The sequence below is a fragment of the Salvelinus alpinus genome, chromosome 31 (genome assembly GCF_045679555.1).
Source record: "Salvelinus alpinus chromosome 31, SLU_Salpinus.1, whole genome shotgun sequence".
In the NCBI taxonomy this organism is placed as follows: Eukaryota; Metazoa; Chordata; class Actinopteri; order Salmoniformes; family Salmonidae; genus Salvelinus; species Salvelinus alpinus.
In genome coordinates, this window is record NC_092116.1 from 8,942,367 (window position 1) to 8,955,958 (window position 13,592).

Consider the following 13,592-nt stretch of genomic DNA (forward strand, 5'->3'; position numbering starts at 1 on the left):
AGCCGTAACAGAAACACCCACCACAAACGGACCAAGCGGAGTGGAGAAGGGCAGCGACAGCAGCAGAGACAGACAGAGGAATGGACATGGGAAGACGTCTTGAACGGCAAGGGTTGCTACACATGGGAGGAGATCCTGGCTGGAAAGGATCGCCTCCCATGGGAACAGCTGGAGGCAGCGAGGAGAGCAGAGGCAACCGGAGAGAGGAACCGGAGGTATGAGGGTACGCGGCTAGCTCGGAAGCCCGAGAGGCTCACCCAAAAATGTCTTGGGGGGGGAGCAAAAGGGGAGTGTGGCGAAGCCGGGTTGGATACCTGAGCCAACTCCCCGGGCTTACCGTGGAGTGAGAGGGCGTCGTACTGGTCAGACACCGTGTTATGCGGTGGAGCGCACGGTGTCCCCAGTACGCGTGCTTAGCCCAGTGCGGGCTATTCCACCTTGCCGCACTGGTAGGGCTAGGTTGGGCATCGAGCCGGGTGCCATGAAGCCGGCCCAACATATCTGGCCTCCAGTACGTCTCCTCGGGCCGGCGTACATGGCACCAGCCTTACAGGTGGTGTCCCCGGTTCGCCTGCATAGCCCAGTGCGGGCTATTCCACCTCGCCGCACTGGCAGGGCTACGGGGACCATTCAACCTGGTAAGGTTGGGGAGGCTCGGTGCTCAAGAGCGCGTGTCCTCCTTCACGGTCCGGTATATCCGGCGCCACCTTCCCACCCCAGCCCAGTACCATCAGTGCCGACACCACGCACCAGGCTTCCAGTGCGTTTCCAGAGCCCTGTTCCTCCTCCACGCACTCTCCCTGTGGTACGTGTCTCCAGCCCAGTGCCTCCAGTTCCGGCACCACGCACCAGGCCTACTGTGCGCCTCAGCAGGTCAGAGTCGGCCGTCTGCCCAACGCCGCCTGCACTGCTTGCCTGCTCAGCGCTGCCTGAACTGTCTGCCTGCCCAGCGTGGTCTGAACTGTCTGCCTGCCCAGCGCTGCCCATCTGTCCCGAGCCGTCAGAGCTGCCCGTCTGTCCTGAGCTGCCCGTCTGTCCTGAGCTGCCCGTCTGTCCCGAGCCTTCAGAGCCGTCCAGCCAGGACCAGCCAGAGCCGTCCAGCCAGGACCAGCCAGAGCCGTCCAGCCAGGACCAGCCAGAGCCGTCCAGCCAGGACCAGCCAGAGCCGTCCAGCCAGGACCAGCCAGAGCCGTCCAGCCAGGACCAGCCAGAGCCGTCCAGCCAGGACCAGCCAGAGCCGTCCAGCCAGGACCAGCCAGAGCCGTCCAGCCAGGACCAGCCAGGATCAGCCAGAGCCGTCCAGCCAGGACCAGCCAGGATCAGCCAGAGCCTTCCGCCAGCCAGGATCAGCCAGAGCCTTCCGCCAGCCAGGATCAGCCAGAGCCTTCCGCCAGCCAGGATCAGCCAGAGCCTTCCGCCAGCCAGGATCAGCCAGAGCCTTCCGCCAGCCAGGATCAGCCAGAGCCTTCCGCCAGCCAGGATCCGCCAGAGCCTTCCGCCAGCCAGGATCCGCCAGAGCCAGCCAGCCAGGATCCGCCCCTCAGTCCGGTGCCGCCCCTCAGTCCGGTGCCGCCCCTCAGTCCGGTGCCGCCCCTCAGTCCGGTGCCGCCCCTCAGTCCGGTGCCGCCCCTCAGTCCGGTGCCGTCCGGTGCTACCCCTCAGTCCGTTACTGCCCTTTGGAATAGTGGGATTGACATGGAGGGTGGATATTGGGAGGAGGCCACGGAAGCGGGGGTTGACTATGGTGGGGTGGGGACCACGACCAGCGCCAGAGCTGCCACCGTGGACAGACGCCCACCCAGACCCTCCCCTAGACTTTGTGCTGGTGCGCCCGGAGTTCGCACCTTAAGGGGGGGGTTCTGTCACGTTCCTGACCTGTTTTCCTTTGTTTTGTATTTATTTTAGTTGGTCAGGGCGTGAGTTGGGTGGGTTGTCTATGGTTGATTTTCTATGTTGGGATTTTGTGTTCGGCCTGGTATGATTCTCAATCAGAGACAGCTGTCAATCGTTGTCCCTGATTGAGAATCATACTTAGGCAGCCTGGGTTTCACTTGTGTTTTGTGGGTGTTTGTTCCTGTGGATGTTTTTGTTGCCACACAGGACGGTTTCGGTTTTGTCACGTTGGTTGTTTTTGTATTTTGAAGTGTTTTGTTGATTTTCATTAAAAGAATGAACACTAACCACTCTGCGTTTTGGTCCACACCTTCTGTCAGCGAGGACAGCCGTAACAGAAATGATCAATAATACAATATCTATGACCATACAATTATTATACATATACATCAGTTCTGGCATGAAAAATTACAGTTTTTTACAGTAAAAGTCCCTTGTTCATCAAGTAAGTTCCTGTTTGAACAGACCGTGAATCAAGCTTGGAAAGTGCTGGTGAGGGTTGGTCAGCCTCAGAGCTCACACAATGGTGGCCTTGTATATGTCAGTCTTGGAGTCTTTGTTCCCTTCTGATTGATCGTGGGTGTTGAGGGGCACCTGGGAGGTCTTCATTCGACTCTGGCACTGCCGGAGCTCAGCCGCGTACCCTTGGAAACTGACGCTGAGCTCCGAGTCCTCTCCGTGGGTGATGGTGACCTCCCTCACCTTCTCCTCCTCCTCCTCTTCCTCCAGGCACACTCCCTCCACGTCCATCACCTCCTGCAGCGCTGGCTGAGAGCGGAGTGCTCCAAGACACGGCGACCTCTTGTGGGAGCGGTCAAGAGCACATGCTCTTTGTCTTCTCTCTGGGAAGAGGGGAGTGATGGGAGAATCAGACAAGTTTTAACCACAGTGGTCAAACAAATCAAAAGCCCAGCTACAGTGTATGGAGGAGAGTTACCAATCTACCATAGCCTTGAGGCCTCAAACACAGCATGCATTGGTTAACATGTCAATGATTTACTGATGGGTTACTACAAAACACATGTTATGACTTGTCTACCACCTCCTGGAAATGTACAAAGCATTCCAGACGATTTTATCATCTGTGTTATAATCAGTCTAAAGCAGTGACATAGGCCAGTGAAGGCCACCAGTTCTTTGCGTCTTGACCTACGCACATTTTTGGTGGTAGAGGACAAAAACAGTGGACAGGGGAGGGGTAGGGGAAGGGTTAAGAAACCCTCTGGAATAGCTTTTTCCATCTCCATTATGATAGAGCTCTGACCCTTGAAATGCAGTACGTCCATTGAACTGATCTCAGAGCAGTGACCTGTGGGTGACAAAGCATCAGGCTCAGAGTATTTGGCTTGATGGCTTCTGGCCGAGGATCAGTTCAGAACATTGTGCCCTATGAGCTAACAAAATGAAACCATCTCAAACATCAAAAGCTCTATGCATGCCATTCAGCTTGTCCACTTGGCTTCAAAAGAACAAACTGAAACAGTTTAACTGATTGGTTATTCATTAGATCAACTGTGTACTGTACTGTACTACTGTCTACACCAGGGCTCTCCAACCCTGTTCCTGAAGAGCTACCGTCCTGTAGGTTTTCGCTCCAACCCTAATCTAGCGCACCTGATTCTAATAATTAGCTGGTTGATAAACTGAAACAGTTCAGTTAAAACTGAGGTTGGAGGGAAAACCTACAGGAGGGTAGCTCTCCAGGAACATTGTTGGAGAGACCTGGTCTACACTCTTAGAAAAATCTAGAACCTAAAGTGGTTCTTTGGCTGTCCCCATAGGAGAACCCTTTGAAGAACCCTTTTGGTCCCAGGTAAAACCCTTTGGAGGTCCATGTAGAACCCTTTCCACAGAGGGTTCTACATGGAACCAAAAGAGTTCTACATGGAACCAAAAAGGGTTTTACATGGAACCAAAAAACGGTTCTCCTATGGGGACAGCCGAAGAACCCTTTAGGAACCCTTTTTTCTAAGAGTGTAGACTTGTTGATATCAACAAAACGTGGTGCTTGCCCACATACTGAGCCATGTTGCATTGATATGATGATACACTATTAAACAGGATTACATAATACAGAACTTTCTCAAAGGTGCATTTCTGGATCCAGATTGAAGTCTGTAGTCACAATGGAGCTGGATCACTATGACTGTTTCACATTTCTGTGCAGTTTTTAGCTGTATTCTTATCTTGACAAGTGTTTGACAAAAGTGAATATCGCAATGGAGAAAGAATATCTGACCTGAAGCCGGTGTACATAATGAGACGTCACATGATTAGAGGAAAGGGTTGGAGAGTGCGTTGACTCATACAGTTCCTCCGCGACACGTCTCTATTATATTGAGGATGCGTGAGGCGAGAGAGGCCAAAGCTAACCCTGAGTGGTAATTCTCCTCGTCAATCCTGCACTCAGTGACCCCCAGCTTTTCAACAGAAGTATCTAAGTGATTCATACACAGCACTCCAACACACACACCTTCTGACCTCCTACGTCTCTGATTCATCAGTCAAAGCAGTGTTATAAACACAGCCTCCACAGCATTCCCTTGTCACAGCTGAACACACAAACAGAACCTCTTTGCCAAGGGTAAGCCTACTTAACAAGTTGATGTGCTCAATATTTTCTCATGAAGCAACAGTAACGATTTACTCTGACTACATATCCATAACGCATTTACTACACATCTATAAGCATTTCATGAACATGTTATAACAGGTCCAAACAGCATTACTAAAGGTTCATAAAAAATATCCTTACCATATCTATAGCGCATTCATGTCATGCTATGCAGAGCTCATAATTAGGTATCTTAATAGATACATCGTTACAATGACAGAGTAGGAGTGTCATCATTATGGCTGTTATCTAAAATGTGCTTATGCCATATCAGGGTTAGTGAATATTCCAAAAGGCCATGCTGATATGAAGGCTGTACTTGAGATTTTGTGTGACTGACCTACACACAATACCCCATAACGTCAAAGTGGAATTATGTTTTTAGACATTTTTACAAATTAATAAAAATTTTAAAGCTGAAATGTCTTCAGTCAATAAGTATTGAACCCCTTTGTTATGGCAAGCCTAAATAAGTTCAGGAGTAACAATTTGCTTAATAACAAGTCACATAAGTTGCATCGACGCACTCTGTGTGCAATAATAGTGTTTAACATGATTTTTGAATGACTACCTAATCTCTGTAACCCACACATTCAGATAATTCTAAGGTCGCTCAGTTGAGCAGTGAATTTCAAACACAGATTCAACCATAACGATCAAGGAGGTTTTCCAATGCCTCACAAAGAAGGGCACCTATTGGTAGATGGCTATAAATAAAAAAGCAGACATTTAATATCCCTTTTGAGCATTGTGAATTCATGAATTACACTTTGGATGGTGTATCAATACACCCAGTCACTACAAAGATACAGGCGTCCTTCTTACTCAGTTGCCAGAGAGGAAGGAAAGCGCTCAGGGATTTCACCATGAAGCTAATAGTGACTTTTAAACAGTTACAGAGTTTAATGGCTGTGATAGAAAACTGAGGATGGATCAACAGCATTGCAGTTACTCCACAATACTAACCTAATTGACAGAGTGAAAAAAAGGAAGCCTGTACAGAATACAAATATTCCAAAAGATGCATCCTGTTTGCAATAAGGCACTAAAGTAAAACTGCAAAAAAATACAAAGCACAAAGCAATATAACACATCACAGAGTACCACTCTTCATAATTTCAAGCATGGTAGTGGCTGCATCATGTTATGGGTATGCTTGTCATTTTTTAGGATAAAAATAAACAGAATAGAGCTAAGCAGAGGCAAAATCCTAGAGAAAAACCTGGTTCAGTCTGCTTTCCAACACTGGGAGACAAATTCACCTTTCAGCACAAGGCCAAATATACACTGGAGTTGCTAAGCAAGACGACATAGCCCGGATAATACCTGCCAGTCTGCACAGCGCGATATCAGCCCTGAGCATATCTGACTGCTTTTTTCACTACATCACCGGATTCCTGCCGCAAGCTCCGGACCATTACACCGGATCATCGTGCTAGCTAGCCGCTACCGAGTGGCTATTGTGGCTAACGCCCTTGTCCAGAAGCAAGCACCAGTTAGCGTCGAGCTAGCCTCGAGCTAGGCCCATCTCCCGGCTAGAAAACGAAGTACACCAACTACAATACCTCTCTTGCCAATTGGCCTGGACCCTTTATCGACACTGAGCCCCGCCGATCCATCACGACTGGTCTGCTGGTCTGCTGACTTAATTCGGCCGATGTGCTCTCAACCGGCCTCTGCATCGTGGATGTCGGTGAAGATCCATCTGCTCTCCCCGGCCCGCTAGCTTTTCTGAACGCCGTGTCTCCCGCTCGCCTATCATAGTAACGACTACCGAACGGCTCCCCATCTATTGCTGCTCATTGAACCCTATGATCACACGGTTACACAGCTGATGCCTGCTGGACTGTTCATTAACACTGTACTTCATTTTGTTTCTTGCGGCCCTAGCCTCGAACTCAGGCCCTGTGTTCTGACCCTCTCTGCCCATTCGTCGCCATTTACCCGTTGTTGTTGTCTTAGCTGTTTACCCGTTGTTGTCTTACCCGTTGTTGTCTTAGCTCTCCCAATCAACACCTGTGATGGCTTTAATGCCTCTCTCTAATGTCAATATGCCTTGTATACTGTTGTTTAGGGTAGCTCTCATTGTTTTATTTTACTGCGGAGCCCCCAGTCCCGCTCAACATGCCTCAGATAGCTCCTTTGTCCCACCCCCCACACATGCAGAGACCGCACCTAGCTTAACTGGCGCCTCCAGAGATGCAGCCTCTCTCATCGTCACTCAATGCCAGGTTTACCTCCACTGAATCTGCTCCTTTTATTCTCTGTTCCCAACGCACTAGATGACCAGTTCTTATAGCCTTTAGCCGTACCCTCGTCCTACTCCTCCTCTGTTCCTCTGGTGATGTAGAGGTTAACCCAGGCCCTGTGTGTCCCCAGGCGCTCTCATTTGTTGACTTGACTGTAACTGTAAAAGCCTTGGGTTCATGCATGTTAACATTAGAAGCCTCCTCTCTAAGTTTGCTTTATTCACTGCTTTAGCACACTCCGCAAACCTTGATGTTCTAGCCGTGTCTGAATCCTGGCTTAGGAAGGCCACCAAAAATTCTGAAATTTCCATCCCCAATTACACATTTTTTCATCAAGATAAAACTGCTAAAGGGGGCGGAGTTTCAATCTACTGTAGAGATAGCCTGCAGAGTTCTGTCATACTATCCAGGTCTATGCCCAAACAGTTCGAGCTTCTACTTTTAAAAATCCATCTCTCCAGAAATAAGTCCCTCACTGTTGCCGCTTGTTATAGACCCCCCTCAGCTCTCAGCTGTGCCCTGGACACCATATGTGAATTGATTGCCCCCCATCTATCGTCAGAGTTTGTACTGTTAGGTGACCTAAACTGGGATATGCTTAACACCCCGGCCGTCCTACAATCAATCTCACACAAATTATCAAGGAACCTACCAGGTACAACCCCAAATCTGTAAACATGGGCACCGTCATAGATATCATCCTGACCAACTTGTCCTCTAAATACACTTCTGCTGTTTTCAACCAGGATCTCAGCAATCACTGCCTCATTGCCTGCATCTGTTATGGGTCCGCGGTCAAACGACCACCCCTCATCACTGTCAAACGCTCCATAAAACACTTCTGCGAGCAGGCCTTTCTAATCGACCTGGCCAGGGTATCCTGGAAGGATATTGACCTCATCCCGTCAGTAGAGGATGCCTGGTTGTTCTTTAAAAGTGCTTTCCTCACCGTCTTAAATAAGCATGCCCCTTTCAAAAAATGTTTACCTAAGAACAGATATAGCCCTTGGTTCACTCCAGACTTGACTGCCCTTGACCAGCACAAAAACATCCTATGGCATACTGCACTAGCATCGAATAGTCCCCGCGATATGCAACTTTTCAGGGAAGTCAGGAACCAATATACACAGTCAGTTAGGAAAGCAAAGGCTAGCTTTTTCAAACAGAAAGTTGCATCCTGCAGCACTAATTCCAAAAAGTTTTGGGACACTGTAAAGTCCATGGAGAATAAGATCACCTCCTCCCAGCTGCCCACTGCACTGAGGCTAGGAAACACTGTCACCAACGATAATCGAGAATTTCAATAAGCATTTCTCTACGGCTGGCCATGCTTTCCACTTGGCTACCCCAACCACGGCCAACAGCTCTGCACCCCCGCAGCAACTGGCCCAAGCCCCCCCTGCTTCTCCTTCACCCAAATCCAGACAGCTGATGTTCTGAAAGAGCTGCAAAATCTGATCCCTACAAATCAGCTGGGCTAGACAATCTGGACCTTCTCTTCCTATAATTATCTGCTGCCATTGTTGCAACCCCTATTACTAGTCTGTTCAACCTCTCTTTCGTATCGTCTGAGATTCCTAAAGATTGGAAAGCAGCTGCAGTCATCCCCCTCTTCAAAGGGGGAGACACTCTAGACCCAAACTGTTACAGACCTATATCCATTCTGCCCTGCCTTTCTAAAGTCTTCGAAAGCCAAGTGAACAAACTGATCACCGACCATTTTGAATCACACCGTACCTTCTCCGCTATGCAATCCGGTTTCCGAGCTGGTCACGGGTGCACCTCAGCCACGCTCAAGGTATCATAACCGCCATCGATAAAAGACAGTACTCTGCAGCCATCTTCATCGACCTGGCCAAGGCTTTCGACTCTGTCAATCACAGTATTCTTATCGGCAGACTCAACAGCCTTGGTTTCTCTAATGACTGCCTCGCCTGGTTCACCATCTACTTCTCAGATACAGTTCAGTGTGTCGAATCGGAGGGCCTGTTGTCCGGACCTCTGGCAGTCTCTATGGGGGTGACACAGGGTTCAATTCTCGGGACGACTCTTTTCTCTGTATATATCAATGATGTCGCTCTTGCTGCGGGTGATTCCCTGATCCACCTCTACGCAGACGACACCATTCTGTATACATCTGGCCCTTCGTTGGACACTGTGTTAACTAACCTCCAAACGAGCTTGAATGCCATACAACACTCCTTCCGTGGCCTCCAACTGCTCTTAAATGCAAGTAAAACTAAATGCATGCTCTTCAACCGATCGCTGCCCGCACCCGCCCGTCCGTCCAGTATCACTACTCTGGACGGTTCTGACTTAGAATATGTGGACAACTACAAATACCTAGGTGTCTAGCTAGACTGTAAACTCTCCTTCCAGACTCATATTAAACATCTCCAATCCAAAATTAAATCTAGAATTGGCTTCTTATTTCACAACAAAGCCTCCTTCACTCATGCTGCCAAACATACACTCGTAAAACTGACTATCCTACTGATCCTTGACTTCGGCGATTTATTCGGTCATTTACAAAATAGCCTCCAACACTCTACTCAGCAAATTGGATGCAGTCTATCATAGTGCCATTAGTTTTGTCACCAAAGGCCCATATACTACCCACCACTGCGACCTGTATGCTCTCGTTGGCTGGTCCTTGCTACATATTCGTCGCCAAACCCACTGGCTCCAGGTCATCTATAAGTCTTTGCTAGGTAAAGCTCCGCCTTATCTCAGTTCACTGGTCACCATAGCAACACCCACCCGTAGCACATGCTCCAGCAGGTATATTTCACTGGTCATCTCCAAAGCCAACACCTACTTTGGCCGCCTTTCATTCCAGTTCTCTGCTGCCAATGACTGGAACGAATTGCAAAAATCACTGAAGTTGGAGACTTATATCTCCCTCACAAACTTCATCAGCTGTCAGAGCAGCTTACCGATTGCTGCAGCTGTACACAGCCCATCTGTAAATAGCCCATTTAACCAACTACCTACCTCATCCCCATATTTGTTTTTGTTTTTCTGCTCTTTTGCACACCAATATTTCTACTTGCACATCCTCATCTGCACATCTATCACTCCAGTGCTAATTGCTAAATTGTAATTACTTCACCACTATGGCCTATTTATTGCCTTACATCCTTACTTCATTTGCACACACTGTATACAGATTTTTCGATTGTGTTATTGAGTGTACTTTTGTTTATCCCATGTGTAACTCTGTGTTGTTGTTTTTGTCGCACTGCTTGGCCAGGTCGCAGTTGTAAATGAGAACTTGTTCTCAACTGGCCTATCTGGTTAAATAAAGGTGAAATACATATTTATTTATTTTTATCCAGCCCAGGTGCAATTTAGCAGTGTATGTGCAAAGTGTTAGACTGATCCAAGGAACCATTGTATTTATGTTCAAAGTGTTGCCTCAAGACTTCCCAAATGTGCCTAATTTGTTTATTAATAACTTTTCATATTCAAAACTGTGCACTCTCCTCAAACAATAGCATGTTATTAGTTCAGTGTAATAGCTACTGTATACTGGACAGTGCAGTTAGATTAACAAGAATCTAAGCTTTCTGCTAATATCAGATATGTCTATGTCCTGGGAAATTTTCTTGTTACTTACAACCTCTTGCTAATCGCATTAGCCTACATTAGCTCAACCGACCCGCAGTGGACCCACCAATCCTGACGAAGTTAACAGAATAATGTGCAAATATCATACAATCAAATCAAATTGTATTTGTCACATGTGCCGAATACAACAGGTCTAGCTAGACCTTACAGTAAAATGCTTACTTACAAGCCCTAACCAACAATGCATTTAAAAAAAATTACGAATAAGAAATAAAAGTAACAAATAATTAAAGAGAAGCAGTAAAATAACAATAGCGAGGCTATATACAGGGAGGACCGGTACAGAGTCAATGTGTGGGGGCACCGGTTAGTCGAGGTAATTGAGGTAATATGTACATGTAGGTAGACTATGCATTGATAATAACAGGAGTAGCAGGAGTGTAAAAGTGGGGGGCAATCCAAATAGTCTGAGTAGTATTTGATTAGATGTTCAGTAGTCTTATGGCTTAGGGGAAGAAGCTGTTTAGAAGCCTCTTGGACCTAGACTATTTTGTATAGATTGTTGACAAAAAAATTACAATTTAATGCATTTTAATCCCGCTTTGTAACACAACAAAGAGTGGAAAAAGTCAAGTGGTGTGAATACATTCCTAAAATACGATTGAAGTGGTCTGGAATAAACATTCTCTCATTACAGTAGGCCTATTTGAGTTGAGAGGTATAATTTCTGTCTTGGCACTGTTCGTAACATGAGCCTGTTCTGGCTGGCTGTCGGGTTCTTGTCCGTCAATGGGCCATGGCACCAGACTCGCCTAGACAGACCATTTCTGCCCAGGGCCATTTTGGAACAGAACCAGCTGCACAGCTCACTAAGGCAAGCTGAGATCAGCCACAAGGCCCCCTGGTTTCCACCAGATGGATGATAAGACTGATTCAGGGTCAGCTGTAGCCAGCTTTCAGGTGTGTCATTCAGACAGATGGAGAAGACAGTGAGATATAACGTGAGGCTAAAGGATCATTGAGCCACTAGGTCCCTCAGGCAAGAATTCTGAATCAGTGTAAGCTAATTGTGTTAATTTTCTGGGTATTACATTTTCATTTTGTTGTTAAAAAGCAGCTGCATTGGGGTGAATACTAAGCCTAACCTTGTGCCTAAGTGGTCGATTGCATTTTAAAGTATAAAAGCTTTTCTAAATTCCAGATATGGGCAAAGATAAATCAGTCCCATTTCTGCAAAAACTTGTGTGAGAGGCCAATGACATCACAAAACCTAATACTATACACCTGCACTTGATATGATAAATACAGTGAAAACAGGATATCCCAAACATGGGTAACGAGAAATGGGAGGAAGTCTAATTTTATGTATTTATGTATTGGTTCTTTGCTATGACTAGAAAGTGGAACAGGTTTGGGCTAATCCTCAAATGCCCTAGTATGGCAGATGACGTTGACGCAATGCATGGTAGTGGAACAACAGTTTAACTATATACTGTCGCCCCCTGGTGGACTAAAGCATTAATTAGAAAGCAATTAGCAATACATGATTATCTGACCAGGAGCACAACCATCATTTGATTTTACACGGAAAGCAAAAACAATCATTAAAATAGATAACAGCTGATATCTTTTAGATATTAAAATGGTAAATTAATCTCAACACATCACACTCATAAGGGCATATTGGTTGTTATTTCACATCAGGTGGAGTGACCCTAGCAGACCAGTGTTTTGTTTTCAACATGAGTTTACATTAACGTTGTAGTCAGGGATTGAATTGGGATATCCTATAGGAGCTGACCCCAGAACCACTAAGTCTGAGTGCAAGTCTGTTGATGCCATCATGCCAAATCCCTGTCACACTCATTGTCATGCATACATGTTAGGCTTGACTGACAGCAATGGAGTAGGCAAGAGCACAAACAGATCTGGGACCAGGCTAAGAATCACTAGCTTTTTCATCCTTAACTAAATTAGTTCATTAACCACTAACTCAAAGTGGAGGTGAACTCCGTTCCACTCCTCTAAGTAAACCCCAGGGAACATAGACCCTATGCTGCTGTGTCAGTTTGTCCTCTTTAAGGGTTAAAGGTTTTTAATTACACGACCATGATAACGTGACAGAAAAATGTTTCCTTTCAGATGTAGAGAGAGAGAGAGAGAGAGAGAGAGAGAGAGAGAGAGAGAGAGAGAGAGAGAGAGAGAGAGAGAGAGAGAGAGAAATAGTTTCTCTCTGCAGCAAAACAGTCAACTCATGCAAGTTGGACACGTTACCATGGTTTCCAAGGTGGAAGAGACAGGCTGATGCGCTTAGCAACCAGAACAGAAGAGCAGAGAGAAACTCACTGCAAGGCTTATGCTAACCTCTAATATCGACTTGTGTACACATATCACAGTACATATATCTATTGACAGAGCTATTGAGAAAAAGCCAGGGCTAGACATGTTGTGTCCACCTGAGTGATGGCCTCTGTATACTTTGAAGTAATCCTTCCTCGGAGCTGCAGGACTGGGTTCAAATAGAATTTGTTTTCTTTCAAATACATTCAGCGAGTGATTGAGCCTGCCAGGAGTGCTAGATGGACAAGGTTTGCACTTTATTCCATTGGTTCCATTGCGCCAGACAAGCTCAATCAAGCGCAAGTATTTTAAACAAAACAAATGCTGTTGGAGACAGTACTTAAAATAGTCCATGTAAAAAGAAAAAATGAATTCTAGCCATCTCTTAATTTCTTTTTTAACTGTACAGATCTTCAAACAGCACAGTTGGATAAGGCTTCCTTTTAAGTTGGGACATCAAAGTGTGTTGTTATTACTCTAATATGGCTTTTGAACACAGGTGAGACAAGACTGCAGTGAAATGACACAGCTAAACTGGTTGTCTTGTGACAACAATAAATAACTGTGGCGGATAATGTTGGTGATTATGATGGATGCCCTGCCCACCACAATCAACTGTTCATTCTGTTTTGACAGACTTACCCACCCCAATAGAGATAGTGAATGATATACAGTTGACTCCAGATAAATGCAACAGCTTGGGACTGTTGTGGTAGATGTAATTTAATTGGAAATTGTAAAACTGCACTTATCGGGAGTTAGTTGACTGCATTCACAAACTTATCAGGCTCACCGTGACTATCAATCTGACTTACTACGTAGTGGAGAACTAGAAACTGACCAGTTGGTAAGGGTGTATGGACAATGAAATCAGGACTGATACAGCTCTTCACTGCTCATAGAGAAAGCATTATGCATTAGCTGAG

At 46.4% G+C, this 13,592-nt stretch overlaps 1 protein-coding gene across 3 annotated transcripts in view; it reads right to left on the minus strand.

Moving 5' to 3' along the window:
* Positions 1-1,649: 1,649 nt before the first annotated feature.
* The window catches only part of LOC139561855 (regulator of G-protein signaling 12-like), a 65,893-nt gene continuing 53,950 nt past the window's right edge, over positions 1,650-13,592 (minus strand). For all 3 annotated transcript variants that reach the window (XM_071379178.1, XM_071379177.1, XM_071379176.1), the window contains exon 18: positions 1,650-2,735. In XM_071379178.1, coding sequence (XP_071235279.1) covers positions 2,410-2,735 — 326 coding nt within the window. In that variant the 3' untranslated portion in view covers positions 1,650-2,409. The remainder of the gene's footprint in view (positions 2,736-13,592) is intronic.